This window comes from Schistocerca cancellata, chromosome 1 (assembly GCF_023864275.1).
Source record: "Schistocerca cancellata isolate TAMUIC-IGC-003103 chromosome 1, iqSchCanc2.1, whole genome shotgun sequence".
Classification (NCBI taxonomy): domain Eukaryota; kingdom Metazoa; phylum Arthropoda; class Insecta; order Orthoptera; family Acrididae; genus Schistocerca; species Schistocerca cancellata.
Window position 1 is genome coordinate 382,589,684 of NC_064626.1, and position 21,694 is coordinate 382,611,377.

Below are 21,694 nucleotides of genomic sequence, written 5' to 3' on the forward strand. Positions count from 1 at the left end.
AACTGCAACACTGGTGGTGCAAGGTTTAGCACAATGGCTCACTATAAATTCTGAAGTAAGTGTAGCAGTTAACTTTCACAGCACATAAACATCTAGCCTGAAAACCTTGTTTTCATCATTGAAGGAAGAAATGGCTTAAACGTGAGTTGCACAAAATTTTTGGTCATATGTATTCAAGAGGATTTTAAGTGGGAGATAAAACTTAACAGTCTTAATAAAAAATTCAATACCCTTATGTATGGTGTTAGAATTCTCACTCAGAATACAAGCTGCTTGTCAGTGGTGACAACGATCCATGGCAGTATACCACTGCTATGGATGTATGAAATCAGTTTTCAGGAACTCCAAATTTTTTTAAAAAACATTTAAAATACAGAAAAAGATTTTTTCTATAGACCCCTTTTTAAAAGTCTGAAAATACTGCCCTTGCCTTAAGGAAATACTATCTTCACGAAAGGGATAATATATATATATATTTTTTTATTTTTTTTTATTTTTTTTTTTTTTTAAGAAAAGAAATCATCCTCAAACATATAAAATTAGGCAGAAGCTTAACCTGCATTTAGACACGGTAAGTAGAAACTTATGGAAAATAGGAGTATATTATATTGGAGTTATATTGTATAACCATATGCCTTCTTACTTAAAATACTTATCAGTATTAGATAAAGTTAAACAGTTCTACCTTGAGCATAAGTAAACCCGATTTACTAAATATTGTTAATTGTATAGTTATGTCACTTTATATTATTATTTATTTTGATTGTGTTGATTAGTAATCTCAGTTAATAACTATGATAATTATAAATTAATTGTGTTACCTCTGATTTGTCCTAAAGCATATCTATAAACAATGTATTAAAATGATTCACAGGACAAAAAGATCTATAGTTACAAGAACACATTTTTCAAGATCTTCCTCCAAAGAACTTAAATCACATGTAACTTAACTGAGTCCTACACTCAGTGTAAAGGAAACAGTTACCTAGTGATCATCTGCCATAGAGTTCTATACCAGTTATGGCTCCTATTTTTCCTTAACTACCGGTTATCATTAAAACCCTCTTGGTCTTCTTAACCTTTTCCTTTTCAACCTTAGCTGGGATCTTATGGCCTGTACTATAAGACTGATTCTGACTTACTCAGGTTATCCAATAACTTTTGTCCAGTCTCAAAAGCACTGGAGCTATCAAACTTAGAAACATCTCATCAGTGTTACCACTGATTTGGCAGACATTCCTATAATTCAGTCTTTTGATCTGGTCATAATTAAGATCTACATTTAAGCCCCAGCCAGACAAACATTTTAAAATCTATTCAAGAAGCTAAATTAATCACATACAATGTTCATGTGATTGTACATGGAATGCAGCTTAGCTACAGAAATATTTACCTCTGCCTGTGCAGAAAAAAGTATATGTGTAGCATGAAACTGTTTATTTATTCTTAAATGTAAGCAGCAGAACCTAAAATCGTAGCAGCATTTCTAAAATACAAGAGGCTGACTGTCACAATGATCTGATTACATGTACACTGTGTTACAGTAATTCACAATACAAAATACCATTTTGTTTGCTTTCTTTAACCTTTGTATATTTCGCAAATCCTCTTTCATGATGAGATTCACAGAATACATTATTATATGTCATTAGTCCTACCTGAGCAACATTACCACCATGGAGCTGTAACCGTTCATAAAGGTGTTGGCCAAGAGAACACTGTGGCACTGGCTGGAATTCAGAAGGTCCTTGAATAATATTCCTTCTATGCATGGCTTCCTTATGCAATTCTGAAAGGAAAAATGAATTATATAATTTACTTTTCACAAAATAATAATTAAGGCATATTTCCTGCATGGCTGAATGTATAATGGTACACCTATTGTATTGTGGTTATCAGCATGTGTGTGTGTGTGTGTGTGTGTGTGTGTGTGTGTGTTTGTATGCACATGCACACACTTGGATTTTAAATGGAAGTAACATACTTCATTCTGCTTTACACTTACAAATAACTTTGATTATTTTGACCAGTATATGAAAATACTTGCAGTGAGGGAATTATCATGTGAGGTTATACATCTTATCTCAATAGAAAATCAGGTAAGCAAAAACAATCTAGTGTAAATAACAAATTAAAAGATTAGCTGTTGACAAATAAAATAAAATGTTACACAGAAATTAAACATGCTGTTTGGTGTCATCTCCTCACTACCTTTCTATGAGTGTATGAACTATCCTCTCCCATGGACACTGTCTCCTCATCAGGAAATAAAGAGCTTATCATGGCTTGTTACTTGACTGTGTATAATGTGTCAGCAGTAAATCCACAGATCCTATATGGGGATGGAAGGGCTCACTCAGAACTCAGGTTTGTACATTCATTCCCATGCAGAACAAATATGAGATGCTGTCACTGCTGAGAATGACAGTGCCACACCCTTCACCTGCTTGGGTGAAAATGCTATATATAAGCTGTTCACACCAGGATTACAATACATCAAGTAATGTACAAGTAAAGAGTGGATACTGTCATTGAAATGATAAATGTGTTGTAAGTGTGTCTGAAGATACACTCCTGGAAATTGAAATAAGAACACCGTGAATTCATTGTCCCAGGAAGGGGAAACTTTATTGACACATTCCTGGGGTCAGATACATCACACGATCACACTGACAGAACCACAGGCACATAGACACAGGCAACAGAGCATGCACAATGTCGGCACTAGTACAGTGTATATCCACCTTTCGCAGCAATGCAGGCTGCTATTCTCCCATGGAGACGATCGTAGAGATGCTGGATGTAGTCCTGTGGAACGGCTTGCCATGCCATTTCCACCTGGTGCCTCAGTTGGACCAGCGTTCGTGCTGGACGTGCAGACCACATGAGACGACGCTTCATCCAGTCCCAAACATGCTCAATGGGGGACAGATCCGGAGATCTTGCTGGCCAGGGTAGTTGACTTACACCTTCTAGAGCACGTTGGGTGGCACAGGATGCATGCAGACGTGCATTGTCCTGTTGGAACAGCAAGTTCCCTTGCCGGTCTAGGAATGGTAGAACGATGGGTTCGATGACGGTTTGGATGTACCGTGCACTATTCAGTGTCCCCTCGACGATCACCAGTGGTGTACGGCCAGTGTAGGAGATCGCTCCCCACACCATGATGCCGGGTGTTGGCCCTGTGTGCCTCAGTCGTATGCAGTCCTGATTGTGGCGCTCACCTGCACGGCGCCAAACACGCATACGACCATCATTGGCACCAAGGCAGAAGCGACTCTCATCGCTGAAGACGACACGTCTCCATTCGTCCCTCCATTCACGCCTGTCGTGAGACCACTGGAGGCGGGCTGCACGATGTTGGGGCGTGAGCGGAAGACGGCCTAACGGTGTGCGGGACCGAAGCCCAGCTTCATGGAGACGGTTGCGAATGGTCCTCGCCGATACCCCAGGAGCAACAGTGTCCCTAATTTGCTGGGAAGTGGCGGTGCGGTCCCCTACTGCACTGCGTAGGATCCTACGGTCTTGGCGTGCATCCGTGCGTCGCTGCGGTCCGGTCCCAGGTCGACGGGCACGTGCACCTTCCGCCGACCACTGGCGACAACATCGATGTACTGTGGAGACCTCACGCCCCACGTGTTGAGCAATTCGGCGGTACGTCCACCCGGCCTCCCGCATGCCCACTATACGCCCTCGCTCAAAATCCGTCAACTGCACATACGGTTCACGTCCACGCTGTCGCGGCATGCTACCAGTGTTAAAGACTGCGATGGAGCTCCGTATGCCACGGCAAACTGGCTGACACTGACGGCGGCGGTGCACAAATGCTGCGCAGCTAACGCCATTCGACGGCCAACACCGCGGTTCCTGGTGTGTCCGCTGTGCCGTGCGTGTGATCATTGCTTGTACAGCCCTCTCGCAGTGTCCGGAGCAAGTATGGTGGGTCTGACACACCAGTGTCAATGTGTTCTTTTTTCCATTTCCAGGAGTGTATATGGAGAGACGTCTTATGGCTCAGACAAGAACTGGTACCTCCTTGGCTGGAGAGGTTGCAGTGACTGGTGGGCAGTATGAAAACTAGCCATTGTCACACCTAAGAGAAGCAAGCTGAACTAGAATGATGTACATAAATTAAGAAGCTATCAGACAACAAATTGCAATGGATTTAAATGACATTATAATGAAGTACACTGTTGTAAGGGGACTGAGGCATGGCACAATTTGATATATTGAGTTAGTCTAAGTCTATGGTCTGTTGCCTTACATCTGAGGAAGACATGGAGCTAATGAGAGTTATTCTTATATAGCACTTTTAGATACATTTTTCAAAAATACAAGGCTTGATCTATCCCACATTATAGTGGGTAGCTTCTGAAACATGTGTGTAGCTGTATTCTGGGATGATATAAGGACAGAAATATCATACACAAAGTAGAAGAGTATTTTTGTTCCATAGTTTAAAGTGCTCCTTGGAGTAGAAGTTGTTTATATTTTATTATTTTGTGGAAACTAATGGGCAAAGAATGTAGGTAAATAGGGATATGGAATATTTAGGTATGTCTGAAGACAATATGTTATAAATTAGATTTTTAGTTTAAAATCAAAAGATAGGCTGTTCAATAAGTAGCTAGCAATCCTGGATTTCTAGTATTGAATTGTAAAAACTATGTGGACTCATAGCTTTTTTTCAACAATACAACTGTAAAAGAAACAGGGTTTTACATTGTTACAATTTTAAGCCAATATGAGACAAAATGTTAATGAAAATAACATCATTCTGATTTTATTAAAACAAATCAAAGGAGAAAGAAAAAAGCAAAGTTTGAATATTCATATTTGGGGCTTTAAATGTAGAATGTTTTATTAATTAAATGCCAATTATGCATTCATGTTAAATATAGTCTTTGGTAAAGAAGCTCCTGACAGTTTTTTGCAACCTAGCAGCAAAATCAGTTTGTCTAAATATGTGTAAGCAGTTTGTGAGATACGTAATTTTCAGATTGAGTAGACTTAGTTCTTTAAAAAAAAAAGTCATTATGAACAGGGAAGTATGGTGAGAGCGATCCATTGCTGAGGAACTGCAATAGCAGGAGTGTAATGATTTAAAATGTTGTTATCAGCAGATACAACATAATTCCTGGTGTTTGTGTACATAAGCCCTAAAAATAAATGTGCACTTATAGTAGTAGTAGTAGCTTTATTCATCTGTAGATCTCTTTTTGCAAGGATATAGGACATGTCAAAGTATTTACAAGTTTAGATCAATTTAAAATAAGCTAATTCATATACACATACATACATTTACAGACTTCTAGTTAGAGACAATCATTAGATTTACTCCTGGTATACAAAACTTTTTTTTTACAAATAACTTATTAAATAATGTAATGCCACACTGTTCACTCGTATCTCACTATCAGTCACTGCACACACTATACACACATTGTTTCATAACATTTCACTCACTACACACAAACACACACACACTGATGCTCTCTGGGCCATTTTCTGTACCACAACTTCCCATTTGCTATCCTGAAAAACTGAGTGATGCAGTTCGGCGTAAAAGACCAGACATGTGGATGGCAAAAAACTGGCAACTGCATCACAACAATGCTCCTGTGCATTCATCCCACTTGATCCAAAATTTCTTGGCCAAACATGGAATTATAGCCATTCGCCAACCTCCCTACTCTCCAGACTAGGCTCCTTGTGATTTCTCATTGTTTCCAAAATTGAAGACACTACTGAAAGGATCACATATTGAGAGTAGAGAAGAGATAATGTGGAACACGACAACAGAGCTGAACACCATTCCAAAAGAGGAATTCCAGAGGTGTTTCCGGCAGTGGAAGGATCGGTGGGCTAAGTGTGTGTGAGCACAAGGGACATACTTTGAAGGGGATTAGGGTCCCAGCCCTGTCAGGTATTCGAAATATTTTTTTTAGCCAAAGGTCGGATACTTTTTAGACAGGCCTCATAATAGACTACTGATGTTATATGCAGCTCCAACCTGGTGTTATGCAGCTCCAACACATCAGCGCCGCCTGTAAGTCATACAGAACAATGCCCCCAGATACACACGTACCACAGACTTACATAATGAATTCTGACTCAATACGCTTGTGGAGGTTTGTCCTGAATCTGGGGAACTATGATGACAACCACAGGTGGAAGTGTAATCACCTAAAAACACTTTTTCTTAGGGAAAATTAACTATCTATGGTATACTTAAACTAAGCACACAGGTAACACAATATCAACAAACCCCTGTAATACAGCAAACTTTAGTGGCCTTGCTAGCTGTGCTCGTACAGCCTACTAACCAGCACAATCACAAACAAACTCCCACATGACCTTACACAATTAGTGGTGAATTGGATAACCAAACTGACGTCTCTGATGATTACTTTGTCATTCGCAGTTACACTCATGCTGCAGCAGGCCCAGGAGATATTGTCAGAGTCCAGCTATAATGATAACACCTCTCTACTAAAATTTCCTAAGATCCACTCATGAACTGTCAATATTGGTGCAAATCTGTTAGTAACCCTACTTTTTGCCCAGATTGTCACAGGGTTTATGACCCATGGCACTTGCCATAGCATTCCCCCCACCCCGTTATCTTTAAATTGCTACCCTTCAATCACTTTCTGCCCACAATCTCCTTGATGAGGCCATATTAGTGGTTGATTGCACCCAGATATAGGACAATAACATAGACCTGCATATTGAGAATCCTTGATTAGCACACTAACGGTTTTCACAGAAATAAGAATTAGTCTCATTGGTGTTGAGAAACAGTTGAAATCCTTAAAATTGAATAAAGCTCCAGACCCTGACAGTATCCCTTTCAGATTATATATTGAATTTGCAACTGATTTAGCCCCTAATTGTAATCTACTGTAGATCCCTCAAACAAAAAACTGTGCCCATTTCTCAAAAAAAGGCACTGGTGACACCTGTCTACAATAAGGGTAGTAGAAGTGGTCCACAAAACTACTGTCCAATATCCTTGACATCATTGTGTTGTAGAAACTTACAGCATATTATGAGCTTAAACATAATGAGGTATCTTGAACAGAATGACCTTCTCAGTGCCAACCAGCACAGATTTTGAAAACATCAATCATGTGAAACCCAACTTGCATTTTTCTCACATGACATACTGAAAGCTCTGTATCAATGCAACCATATAGATGCAGTACTTTTTGATTTCTGAAATGCATTTGACTCAGTGTCACACCTACGCTTATTGTCAAAAGTGCGACGACATGGGGTATCGAGTGTAATTTGTGACTGGATTGAGGACTTTTTGGTAGGGAAGATTCAGCATGTTATCTTGGATGGAGAGTAATTGTCAGATGTAGAAGTAACTTCAGGTGTGCCCCAGGGAAGTGTGTTGGGTCCACTGCTATTCACACTTGAATTAATGACCTATCAGATAATATTGATAGTAAAATCAAGCTTTTTGCTGACAATGCAGTTACCTATAATGAAGTACTACATGAAAGAAGCTGCATATATATAGTCAGATCTTGATACGATTTCAATGTGGTGTGGAGAGCGGCAACTTGCTCTAAATATTAAGAAATGTAAAATTGTGCACTTCACAAAACAAAAAACATAGTATCCTATGACTATAATATCGATGAGCTAATGTTGGAATTGGCCAACTCATACCTGGTTGTAACACTTTGTAGGGATAAGAAATTGAATGATCACATAGGTTCAGTTGCGGGTAAAGCAAGTGGTAGACTCTGATTTATTGGTAGAATACTGTGGAAGTGCAATCAGTTTACTAAGGAGGTTGCTTACAAATCGCTTGTGTGATCAGTTCTAGAATATTGCTCAACTGTGTGGGACCCGAACCAGATAGGACTAACAGGGGATGCTGAGTGTATACAGAGTAGAGCAGCATGAATGGTCACAAGTTTGTTTAATCTGTAGGAGAGTGTTGCAGATATACTGAAGGAACTGAACTGGAAGACTCTTCAAGATAAACATAAACTAACCTGAGAAAGTCTATTGACAAAGTTTCAAGAACCATCTTTAAATGATTACTCTAGGAGTATACTAAAACCCCCATGTATTGTTCACAAAGGGTTCATGAGGATAAGATTAGAATAATTAGTGCAAGCACAGAGGCATTCAAACAATCATTCTTCCCACACTCCCTACATGAACAGAACAGGAAGAAACCCTAATAACTGATACAATGGGACATACCATCTGCCATGCACCTCACAGTAGTTTGCAGAGTATAAATGTGGATGTAGATGTAGATGTGACAGTAGAGCTTTTGGTGCTCATCATTATGCCCAGTGCAGTGACGGAGGGGCTCTCCTTCTCTAAAACTTCTCAGTGCTGAGCAAGTGACTGCTATGGTTATGGTGGCAAGTACAGGCTCAGCATCTGCATGCCGTTGCTGAGTGTGACTTCTATAGGGATAATAATGATAATGCAAGCAATGATAGACTTGAAATGGATGTGTTGTTCATGCCACAAAATAAGTTCCAATGGAAAAAGGATTTCCTATTTGAATGTAGTTCCCAATTATGTGCAGATTAAAATAAATGTATATTTCTTCATATATCTTCAATTTGGAGAGTGTGTGACGGCTTGTCTGCTTTAATTCTTTGCTTGTTATCCTCAGTCTCTATGTAATTGCTAAAAAAATAGGGGGTGGAAGTGCAACTACTGTCTACTGTTAATGATGTAGCTGACAGATGCACAGTTGCATTCCACAGTCTTTTACTTTCACTGTTCACAACCCTCCCAATAATACTCAGTTATATATATCACGTGCACTATTGGTTAAACTTCCCATAAGCCTCATTAATAGTTTGCAGGCAAACATCCACATACTGCTACACTAGTTTACCGTTGAACATCTACAAGCAGTAAAAACCTAACCACATTTGCTGAAACTACACATTGTTCTAAGTTTAATCTACAGAAATTACAATTAAAACTTAACTCATTAAATTAACAGAATACTTCAAAAAATTGGTTCACGAACCACCAATTTCTTCTACTGCAAGGATTAAGCTGAATTATTTGTTTAAACATGAAATTAACATATATCGTTACACAAATAATACTTATGACAAAACTGTTAATTACTTTGGAATTAATTAAGGGCTGGCTTTGCTAACATGTTTTCCAAGAGAGCCAAATAGATGCTTTAAGATTACTAGTAGTTGTTCCTCCAAATGTTTATACTTAGTACAGAATTTACATTTGTTTATATGTCAACAATAGAATTTAAGTTATGAAACAATTACTAATTTCACCCTATAATGAAAGATACTAACTAGGAATTGGCAAAATAAATTAGAAACTCAATTACCTACCTAAAACTAAGCACGAAATTAGATCTGGTGCTATATTCTTTAAAACTGAGGGCCAACCTTTTTCTTTTATGGAAATGCAGATTATACTCATGTATGTTAATAGTAATTAGTCAAAAATGAAAAAAATGAATTTAAGGAGGCAGATGGCAAAACAAAAGGAGAAGTAAAAATATCCCAGCTTGCTTTGTCACAAGTGGAAATGAGTAGAGGAAATCAGCAACATTTTACAATAGTTTCCAAATTAAAACACATTGAAAACATATGGAGAATGTAGTTACAATGATTGCTTGAACCAAGACTTATTATTTATCATTGTTGAACACTAGTTTCTAATGCAGCAGACTTTCATCTTTGTTTTTAGTACTACAGTGGATAGTTAGCATCTGAAAGGTATAGCCTGTATCCTTCTTACAACAAAGGGACACACATGGATCACTAAATACAAAAAAACAAAAAGGAGATATGCTGCTGTCCTCATTACAGTTTCAGTTCTCGATGTGTATTCAATCACTTTTGTTTCTCGAGAACCCAGTTCTTGATGTATTAATATTCTCATTTTTCCCAATCTCTACACTCTGGTCTAGAATCAAGTGTTGCTACCAAACTGTTTAGATGACATTGTTGTATAGGTGGTGCCAAATACTGGCAACACTCTTTTGAGTGGAGTTGCATTCAAGGGGGTGAGTGGTGGAGAAAGCAGGCCAGGAGGCCCAGTAGATACACTGCTGAGCAAAAGTAAAGTGTTTATTCAACTTCCATTATAAACTGTGTTACTGCTCCATGAGGCAAACACGCCTCACTCTGTTGACCCTTGCCAGTGCTGGCTCATTGTTGGCTGCTTCCGTCAGGCAAAAAGATGCTCACATAGGTGCCCGGCAATGCTGGTGGCAGGCCGAGGATGACTGGCAGCCACAGTAGGCCCCGGCTGTGATGTCAGTGGCACTGCATGTGTGCTGAACAGAATTCCACTAGGTGAATGGCTCCTTCTTGTGGCTCGGACCCACACGTGTTCACTGTAGTGGCGCGTGGTGACTGATGTGATCCACTTCCCACCAGCAGGAACCAGATAGTGGCTGGCTCTTAAGGCAGACCAGTGGCACTGGGAGTAAGTCCTGCAATGAGCTCAGTGCTGCCAGTGGGTGGCCCCACCTGGACTTGAGCTCATTGCTGCTAGTGACGACACCCAGTCATCTCACCATACTGCATGATTGTGGTAGTGCTGCTGGACTTGGAAGGGCCCCTGTCTCAAAATTCAGAGCTATTTATATGCCTCTGACATGCATTTGTTGCATCAAAACCCAGTACCTAGTCACACGGCCCATTAACAAGAATCTCTCCCTGGCACGGTAATATTGTAACGCCCGTTACAGCTATTACCACTGCTGTGTACCCGTTATTCTGACCCACATGTCACCACACTACAGCTACCGGTCTGTGGCTGTTATTGCAAGGGTTCATAGCAGCTTTCTTACCACTTCCTATAAATTTCACTAAAAACTTGGTAGTGACATTGAAGCTGGCTATGAAGTTGCGAGTGAAAAAAGGATAATCACAGTTGGTTGGGGCCCACCACACTGGGATGGCATGACAGCTCTACTGGCAGAGACATCAGACACAGTGCATATGACACATTGGAGCCTCCTGCTTGCAGCTGCCATCTATCTGAGTGTGGCAGCTCTGCTGGCAGAGCAGCTGCCAAAAGGTTTTGCCAGCAGGTCTGCCTGTGGACAGCACTGCCAGTTGAACACACAGTGGCTTATGGTCATTCCTGCAGCAGAACACCACCTGAACCACCATGCACAACCTGTCGCTCACCAGTATGTAGTTTCCTTCGAACTCCATGTGTGCATTGTGGAAAGTTTTGACACTGAATCTTTTATCTGTAAGATTCAGATGAGGTCAGCAATCTGAGACACTTAATCTCAGTACTATTCAAAGTGCAAACTGAAAAAAAAGACGTGTTGGGAACTAATCCTGAAAATCTTTAGAAAAAAATTGACTTTGGAAGGTAAGAAAATCTGTGTCTTTCAAAAACATTTGATTTCAATTTACTTCATTTTAATGAACATAAGTAGTTTGCAAATTAAGAGGATAATGTTTAACAAAAATGCTCTGTAAATCTGTCTCTCAGTGCAAGCACACATTGTCCTCCTCTGCCTTAATACCTAAGATATTCATTATTTGTTACAGAAGCAAAGGAAGAATCTCAGGGGTTCTTTTGGTCATGAACTGCACCACAGGAAATCCATAAAGTCAGGGTCAAGTGCATCCATAAGGAAGAGTGAATATATATGTTAAGCCAGTTGATGATTCACCAGATTGTTACCAGAATAAGAGAACAAGAACAAACTGAAGATGCACATGAATATGAAATGACAGCCGTACATTGTGTGGCTTCATTATGAAAAATTAAAAAATAAATCAGGAAGAAGACAACGATGGCCCAATAATTAAGGTGCTTAATTCAGGTATACAGCAAAGGAAATTACATGAGCAGCGAGCAGAGGAGGATGAAGCCAAAATATTTTTATTCTTTCTACTGAACCTATTTCAAAGCATTCCCAAAGAAAAGAATATGAACACTAAAATTAGAACCATCAGCGCCAAAATGAAGCCCAGTTAAAATAATGCACTCCTCATACTCATATTCTAACTACTTATAACAATACACTTTCACGGCAATGGCCAGTTGGAGAATGTAGAAATTATCGTTTCTAAGTGTCCATTAAACAAGCAGTAAAGGAAAATAAAGAAAAATTTGGATTAGGAATTAAAATTCAGGGAGAAGTAAAAACTTTGAGGTTTGTCAATGACATTGTAATTCTGTCACAGACAGCAAAGGACTTGGAAGAGCATTTAAACAGAATGGGCAGTGTCTTGAAATGAGAATACAAAATGAACATCAGTAAAAGCTAAACAAGGATAATGAATGTAGTGGAATTAAATCAGATGATGCTAAGGGAATTAGATTAGGAAATGAGACACTTAAAGTAGTAGATGAGTTTTGCTATTTAGGCAGCAAAATAACTGATGATGGCCAAAGTAGAGAGGATATAAAATGTAGACTGGCAATGGCAAGAAAAACGTTTCTGAAGAAGAGGAATTTGTTAATATAAAATATAGATTTAAGTGTTAGGAAATCATTTCTAAAGGGATGTGTTTCAAGGGTAGCCATGTCTGGAAGTGAAACATGGATGATGAACAGCTTAGACAAGAAGAGAATAGAAGCTTTTGAAATGTGGTGTTACAAAAGAATGCTGAACATTAGATGGGTCAGTCATGTAATTAACGAGGAGATACTGAACAGAGTTGGGGAGACAGGGAATTTGTGGTACAACTCGACCAAAAGAAGAGATCAATTGATAGGCCATGTTCTGAGACATCAAGGGATCACCAATTTAGTATTGGACGGAAGTTTAGAGGGTAAAAATTGAAGAGGGAGACCAAGAGTTGAATATAGCAAGCAGATTCAGAAAAATGTAGTTTGCAGTAGGTTTTTCATAGATGAAGAGATTGATGCAAGATAGAGTAGCATGGAGAGCTGCATCAGACCAGTCTTGGGACAGAAAATCATCACAACAACAACAGTTTCCTCACAACCTGTTCCTGGTGTACCACTCCAGTCACAAGAACTTCACAACTCAGTCAAAGCACATTACTACCTGTTTTATGGAAGTTTTCTTCAAAACCTACTTATGGATGAAAATGGTGCAGCTATGACTCCTGCTACACCAAGTGTCACAAAAAATAGGTCCAATAAATTGGATGTGAGAGAGTTACTGTATTTTAAGTAATAAGACATGTAAACAAATGCCATGGGTCGTCTACTTTTTGTTTCAAATGTTTGTAATAAAGAATGTTTGTTTTTGAAATAAAAAAATCACTTCTATGCATACATTGCAGTTATAACTAAAATTGTAAAAATCACTGTAAACAACAAATAAAAGCAACTGAATAGACATTAATGTCACAAAAATGGTTTCTTCCAACTTTTTTTCAGTTCATCTCAGCAGATTTCCAATAACTCATAGAATGAACGCACCAACAGTCTCACGTCACTGAAAAATTTATCACAATAGTTTCTTAAATTGTTGTGCAGTGTGTGCAATAATCCATTTATGTCACAATCAGTAGTGAAGGCACATACCCAGAACTGCTTCCTTTTATGCATTATCTTGTTAATTCAATTTCATGTGCAAAGCACAGCTACTAGCTCTTTTATATCGATTTTTATATTGTGTGTGGACTGAAGAAATTATTCTGATGTCTTGTACTGGTAGACCGAGCAAGCATTGCCGGCAAAGCTACCAGAAGGCCTGCCTTGATACCCCAGTGCAGTAATGCCTTTGGATGCAGGATACTATCTCATAAGCAATTTATTTGCCATCACTGAGCATTGACAAAGTGCTTAGTATATTGCTGTGAAAAGCAGTTGCAATTTATTTGTCAAAATGCCTTGCGGTTAATAACATCCAACAAGAAGCATTTTACTCGTGTCATAAAGATAATACTCCCCTCTGTGTCTATATGATGGCTTTCAGAATTTTCGTGCAATGGACCTGAATTCAGTTGCTGGTGATAGCACTAATTTAAACTGGCACACCCATCACTGAAATGGCATCTATTAAAAAATATCTGCAACTAGTAGGAAACCATAAGAGATTTATTGTTTATTTAATTATAGTCATTATACCAATATGAAAATAAAGTTTTGTTATTGTACATACATGCTGGATCACAATTAAGTGGCACATGCAAAAGTATACAAAAACAGAAGTAGAAATATTTCAGTAAATATGGCTTATTAAATGAGCCATGTGCAAGATAGCTCCCAATATTTGGTTATGAGCTACTACTGATTTCAGTACGAAATATTGTCCTAAGATGTACAAACGTATTTTAAATGGAACCTTTTAAATTAATTCTGCATCAAACAAGGCTCAAATTTCACCCATATTGACTTTACCTTGAGTGACACAGGGAATTTGTTACATGCATGGTAAGGCACAGGCACATTTTGCTGTTGATATAAAATCATGACAATTAATGCATTAATATGGTCCAAGATGGATGGGACAAGACTTTTCTGTCAAGGGTAATCTCACTCCCACTGATATGCTCAAAAAAGAGGAATCGTGAACTGAACAGTCTTGTCCTTATATTTGAGACATTCCAGGGATGTTTGAAAGAAATCTTAATTTACTGCAGAGACAAGTGCACTATTGCCCCAAAATGTGAGAACGACATATGGAATGACTCCCTGAACAGCAATGAGTGCACAGTAAATTGTAACATGCTGAAGTAGTTTTGTATTTCTTGTTAAAGTTGGTCATAGGAGTAATATGAGCCCAGTTATATGGAGACTTCATCAAAAAGTTTACAATTCAAATAAAAAAAGTAGTCTCAAACTCAGGGAATGAGCACAGTGGAGCAGATGCAGGCATCCTGCATAGCCATCTAACCAAGGACCTAGTGGCAGTGGTCTGCCATTGCCCTCCTGTGAGGTGGTATGAAGTGTCAGCAATGGTTTGCCATTGTCCTCCTGTGAGGTGATATCAAGTTTCAAGTGTGTATCTGTGTTGTGGACATCCCCTTTGATGAAAATTTTGTGGGCACTGAAAAAGACTAATAAAAGTGTCCTGGTAGGATGGATGCACGCATTGTTGGGCACTACACACACAATAAAAGTAACACAGAATAATGGTAAAACATATTACACAACTTTGGTAATGCTGGTTACAGCAATTGTAGGACACAGGTTTAGGCTATCTGTCCTGCATTGACTACACCCATGAACACAAATCAAATAATGCTCTCTGAACTAAAGTTGGAAGAAAACTAATCTTTTGTCTTTATGTGCTGTTCAAAAAACAGTTATAGACTAGCAGTACTCAGTTAAATCTCTAGGCAGGTGGTCTCTGTTCATATATGATCAATTCTATTCACCATCTGTTTCTTCTGAAGACTAACCACTGTCTATCTATTGGCCGCTGTTTCTATCTCACTCAACGACTTGAAGACATGACAAACATTTTGCAAGAACTCCCTAGCAAGACACAGATTGACTTACAACTTACAACTGACAGCTTTTGCTCATGCACAGTTACTTCAGCATGCGTCTCTCATCTTGGTGGTGCTGCCATTCCAGGGTGCACGTTTCTCAAAAGCAACAGGATTTGTTTGTACTCAGTGATGTTCCAACTACAGACAGAAGTCCACGGTACTTCTGTTACAAACTGTTACAAACTCTTTTTATGTGGTATCTCGAAACCCCACAAGTGGTTAACTGAGTACTTGTACAGTGTAATGTTGAGTTTGTGTTGTTCAGGTCAGATGGAAGGGAAAGGCTGAAACTTGTTGCTGGCACATAGTTTACTCCTTCTGGTTAACAGCAAGGAAGCTGGTGACCTTAGCATCTGCATCCAATGGAGAGATCACTGTCAACAGTGTCATATGCCTTTACTTCATGAGACACAGAGGAGAGCTTTCAAATTTAATCCACAGCATTGGTACAAAGACTGAAGTTTGTGAGCTGTATGCTAACACCTCTCCTTCCCTTGCTAGTCAAATACAGGCAGTGAAAATTTTCAAAACAGCCAACATTTGAGTTGCGTGCCACCACACAAGCTTGTGTTAGCAACCTCGGCTACAGAGAAGGATTATGTTTACAACACATTTGTGGTAACTAAGGCAATACCTGAATTTCATACTGAATTTTGTGGTGGCTCAAAACTACACATTCACAATTATTGTGCAAACAGTTCACATGTCAGTGGATTCACATTTACTGCAACATTTTTGCTTCTACTCTCGTGTACTTTCATGTCTGTCAGTTTTTGCTACTAATTATGATAGACCCTGCACACAGATTTTGTACTTGGGCTCCCAAAGCGCCATCTATCTCTATTAAGCTCGCTAAGTTTGGCACAGATTGTATGACGGTGAAGCATGGAAAACCAAACTGAAAGTTAATAAGGACAGAAACTGAAGAAATGAATTAAAATTTGTACCAAGGCCAGGATTTGAACATGGGGCTTCTGCTTACTAGGCAAACGTGGTAACCACTACATCACTGTGGCACTGTAGCTAACACAGCTGCATGGACTAAGCTGGTTCAATACCCTCCCTAACGCATAACTTCAATCATGCCTTCCGTGTCATTTTTACCTTCTTAAATCATCAGTATTGCTGAGGCTCTCTGGTATTAGAATAGCACCCCAGCTTTGTATATAATGGGGAAATCCTTCTCTATCTCTAGCATAAGTGATCTATAGATCTGATTGAATTACATTTTCTGGAGAGTCTAGGCAATACTGATGATTTACAAAGGGGAAAGTGGGCTGAAGATGTGAACTGAAGTTTGTGTTAAGGAGGGAAGTGAAATAGAATAGTACATGCAGCTTTGTCAGCCACAATGTTGTGGTGAGATAGTGGTTAGCACATCTTCCTAGTAAGCATGAGTCCTGGGTTCACGTCCTGATCTTAGAACACATTTTATTTCATTTCTTTGGCTTTTAACCTTATCGAAGATAAAGTTGTGACTCACATGTATCCAGGAGAATGTAATTTCATCAGATCAACTGAATGTTACGAGCTATGAAACGTGAAGAAAATGCTTGAAGTGAAACGGAAAGCTAGAATGATGAACAAGGGACTACTTGAAAAAAATAAATAAATAAATAAATAAAAAATAAAAATAAAAAATGGCATTTTGTCGAAACAGATTGATGAAGAAATGACTATTACCAAAGACATATTTATCAGTAATATGGTTTATGTGACAGCAGTGTTCTTGGTTTGCACAGCTGCCACCTACATAGCTTGATGATTTTCAACAATGGAGCTCTTGCTGCAACTATGCTATGATATTGTAGGATCTCAAATGCCAGTGAGCAGATACTGAAGCAAGTGTTTTATTTAGCTGACGGCTTCTGATTTATGCTGACTTAGGGCTGAAGTGAGACTGTTTGCATTAGAGTGCTTTAAAATATTTAACAGAGTAATAAGTATGAGAGAACGTCCTCTGATGTACACCACTTATGTACAATAAGTCAAATATCTGCGATCTGACCAGAGACTTTAGCACGTTCCACAGAACATCAAAATATAAGAAGCCCATGTTAAGATCTTCATACATGATCAAGCAATTTTTCAAACTGTACTATGTTTGCCAAACATCTGAATGTTTATGATGCTATTTGATGTGTTTGTCAAGCATAGACCATTTTTGACATATTTGCAAGAAATTTGGATTGATGGAAGGTTTGACAAGATGTTATGGTGCATACGTTTATCAAAAAAGTTTAACAAATATGGAAGCTACAATCAATGATAAAATCAAAATAGCAGTGGCAGTTACCAAAAGGGTAGAGGTGTCACATCTTTTCCAGGCATATACAATTCTGGGAAAAAAATTAGTACATCTCAAAAAACGACATTGATTTTGATCTGATGATAGCATGATTCACCTAGGGGATAGTAGTTGTACTGATAATGGTTTCACTGCCATCTGCAGACAGATAGTGTAGGGGCTTAGCTACCTGAGCACCACCTGTGTCTATCCTTTTCTTGGGAATGCTCACAGCCAGAAGGCTTGGTGTGATGCAAATGTGTGAAATGAAACAAGCAGGCAACTATGCCATAGAGACTCACTCACACTTACTATAGCCAACTGAGTGAAGTTGAAAGGGTCAAATGCCTGCCAAGTGGATGGCATGGTCCTTCTGGAGAATTGACACACAAGTTGGATGTGCTATAGTGAACTGAGGTAACACACAAGAAGAGCTTGCAGCAGTTGGTACCAATAGTACTGTGGACATCCATCCACAGCAGGAACTTCGCTGCACGCAAACCAATTACACTGCTGACAAGAATCACGCTCCCTAGAGTGGCAGCACGACCAGGGAGAGAGACACTTGCTTAAGTAACTGTGCACAAGCAGAAATTGTCAGTTGCAAGTTGTAAGTCAGCCCGAGTCTTGCTAGGGTGTTCCTACAGAATGTTCATTGTGTCTTCAAGTTGTCGAGTGAGACACTGCTGACAAGAATCACGTTCCCTGGAATGGCAGCACCACCAGGAAGAGAGACACTTGCTTAAGTAACCGTGCACAAGCAGAAATTGTCAATTGCAAGTTGTAAGTCAGCCCGAGTCTTGCTATGGATTTCCTGCAGAATGTTCATTGTGTCTTCAAGTTGTCGTGTGAGATAGAAACAGTGGCCAATAGACAGACAGTTGTTGGTCATCAGTAGAAACTAAACAGTGACTAGAATTATCGTGTATGGAAGGAGACCACATGTCTCGAGATTTAACTGAGTAGTGTTAGTTTGGAACTATTCTTTGAATAGTACATCAAGACGGAAGATTAGTTTTCCTTTCATTTTAGTTCATAGAACATTATTTAGTTTGTGTTCATTGAACCGTAGACAACACAGGACACATAGGCTAAACCTGCATTCCACAACTGCTGTAATCAGCATTACCAAAGTTGAGTAATATATTCTACTATTCGTATCTGTGTCACTTTCATTGTGTGTGTGTGTGTGTGTGTGTGTGTGTGTGTGCTGCCCTAGGACACATGCATATGTTCTGCCAGGACACCTTTATTAGTCTTTTCCAGCGGCAGTGAGGTTTTCATTACAGTGGACGTCCCCAGCCCACAACATGTGCTGCATCAATTGTGCAAAAATGCTTATATCAGTGGTCACGTGAACCTTCTCATACCTGTAGATGAGGTTATGGATATCCACACAGCACAGACACCCACCAGGATGGTCATATTGTAAGGGCAGCAGTGGCACATGATATTGCTACCATAGCACAGACAAGAGAGCTTGTGGGCCTAGATGTGTCAACATCTTACAAAAATGTGATGATTTCCGTTTTTCTAGCATCACTAATGGGAACACTGATTTTGTAATCATTGTGAAGTGTAGATAACAACAAAACTACTTTATTTCGCTTTGGCACATAACTGACTAGTGTGCAATCCAGTTGAATCCTGAAAATGAATTTGCTTTTTCCTCAGTGTTGTGTTGTTTTGAACTATTCAGGTAATTTTAATTAATCCTTTTTTTTAGTATTCCTATGGCCGTAATGTTGTGAGTAAACAGTTTTTGCATACAGGCACAGTATAGTTCGATCCACGAACAATGATGGTTTGCACTACTTGAGACACCGATAATTAGATTTACGACATTTAGCACTGTTGGAAAAACTGAAAAAATTAGATCCATCATTTTTAGGCTCAGTTATGAGTAGCCTTTTCAGCACTGGTCGTGTTGCAAGTTATTGTATATTTAGTTTAATGTACGGTGTAGCCATCCCTCAAAGGCGACTTATTGTTCATCAGTTGTAAGATTTTCACTTGGAGTGTACTATTTCTTAGCATGATGTTAGTAATTTTGCATATTGCAGTCGTTTTCTTACATCACCAAAGCGGAGAGCTCCCAATACCGGAATCCACTCTTTGGCATAGCTGTATACGAGGTCTGTTCAAAAAATTCCGGAACATTTGTAATTTCGCGTGACTGCTGTTCAAATGGCTCTGAGCACTATGGGACTTCACATCTGATGCCATCATGCCCCTAGAACTTAGAACTACATCTACATCTACATCTACATCTACATCTACATCCATACTCCGCAAGCCACCTGACGGTGTGTGGCGGAGGGTACCTTGAGTACCTCTATTGGTTCTCCCTTCTATTCCAGCCTCATATTATTCGTGGAAAGAAGGATTGTTGGTATGCCTCTGTGTGGACTCTAATCTCTATGATTTTATCCTCATGGTCTCTTCGCGAGATATACGTAGGAGGGAGCAATATACTGCTTGACACCTCGGTGAAGGTATGTTCTCGAAACTTCAATAAAAGCTTGTACCAAGCTACTGAGCATCTCTCCTGCAGAGTCTTCCACTGGAGTTTATCTATCATCTCTGTAATGCTTTTGCGTTTACTAAATGATCCTGTAATGAAGTGCGCTGCTCTCCATTGGATCTTCCCTATCCCTTTTATCGACCCTATCTGGTATGGGTCCCACACTGGTGAACAGTATCCAAGTAGTGGGCGAATAAGTGTACTGTAACCCACTTCCTTTGTTTTCAGATTGCATTTCCTTAGGATTCTTCCAATGAATCTCAGTCTGGCATCTGCTTTACCGACGATCAACTTTATATGATCATTCCATCTTAAATCACTCCTAATGCCTACTCCCAGATAATTTATGGAATTAACTGCTACCAGTTGCTGACCTGCTATATTGTAGCTAAATGATAAGGGATCTTTCTTTCTATGTATTCACAGCACATTACATTTGTCTACATTGAGATTCAATTGCCATTCCCTGCACCATGTGTTAATTCGCTGCAGATCCTCCTGCATTTCAGTACAATTTTCCATTGTTACAACCTCTCGATATACCACAGCATCATCCGCAAAAAGCCTCAGTGAACTTCCGATGTTATCTACAAGGTCATTTATGTATATTGTGAATAGCAACGTTCCTACAACACTCCCCTGCAGCACACCTGAAATCATTCTTACTTTGGAAGACTTCTCTCCATTGAGAATGACATGCTGCGTTCTACTACTTAAACCTAACTAACTTAAGGACATCACACACATCCATGCCCGAGCAAGGGTTCGAACCTGTGACCGCAGTAGTCGCGTGGCTCCAGACTGAAGCACCTAGAACCGCTCGGCCACCGCGGCCGGAGTGACTGCTGTGTTGGAGCGAAATGTGGTTGACATCCCTGCACACCCCTGTGTTTAATGTGTAACTGCCTCAAGTTTCTTTGCTGTATATCTGTTAGTTATTGTTCAGCGCTGTATTGAGTAGAACGTTGTATCGCACAGTTTGCGAATTTCGAGAGGGCTGAGTTAAGAGGAGCAACATGCCTCCATTACGTTTTGCGTGAAATTCAAGAAAACCTTTACAGGAACACACCAAATGATGCAGGAAGCCTACAGTGATGGGTGCTCAAGCCATACTCGGTTTAAAGTTAAAGATGACCCTCGTTCAGGATGCTCTTCGACATCTACTGACGAAGCTCATGTCAGGAACGTTAACGAAATTGTGCATGCCAATCAAAGACTGACTATCCGGGAGATTGCAGAGGAATGTAACATTTCAGTTGGATCATGTCATGAAATCCTCACACAGCATCTTGGAATGCATCATGTTGCTGCTAAGTTCATCCCATGCCACATGAGTCAAGACCAGAAAGACCTTCGTCTCGCAATCAGTGAAGAGCCTTTGGTTAACGCAAATGAGAACGAGATGTTCCTTAAGAGATTCATAACAGATGATGAGACATGGTTCTATGGTTATGGTGTTGACAC

General features: G+C 39.5%; 1 protein-coding gene across 2 annotated transcripts in view; it reads right to left on the bottom strand.

Annotated features, from left to right (window-relative positions):
* LOC126175221 (luciferin 4-monooxygenase) overlaps positions 1 to 21,694 on the bottom strand; it is a 270,984-nt gene that overhangs the window by 118,290 nt on the left and 131,000 nt on the right. For both annotated transcript variants that reach the window (XM_049921853.1, XM_049921862.1), the window contains exon 2: positions 1,659 to 1,789. In XM_049921853.1, the coding sequence (XP_049777810.1) occupies positions 1,659 to 1,772 (114 nt within the window). In that variant the 5' untranslated portion in view covers positions 1,773 to 1,789. The remainder of the gene's footprint in view (positions 1 to 1,658; positions 1,790 to 21,694) is intronic.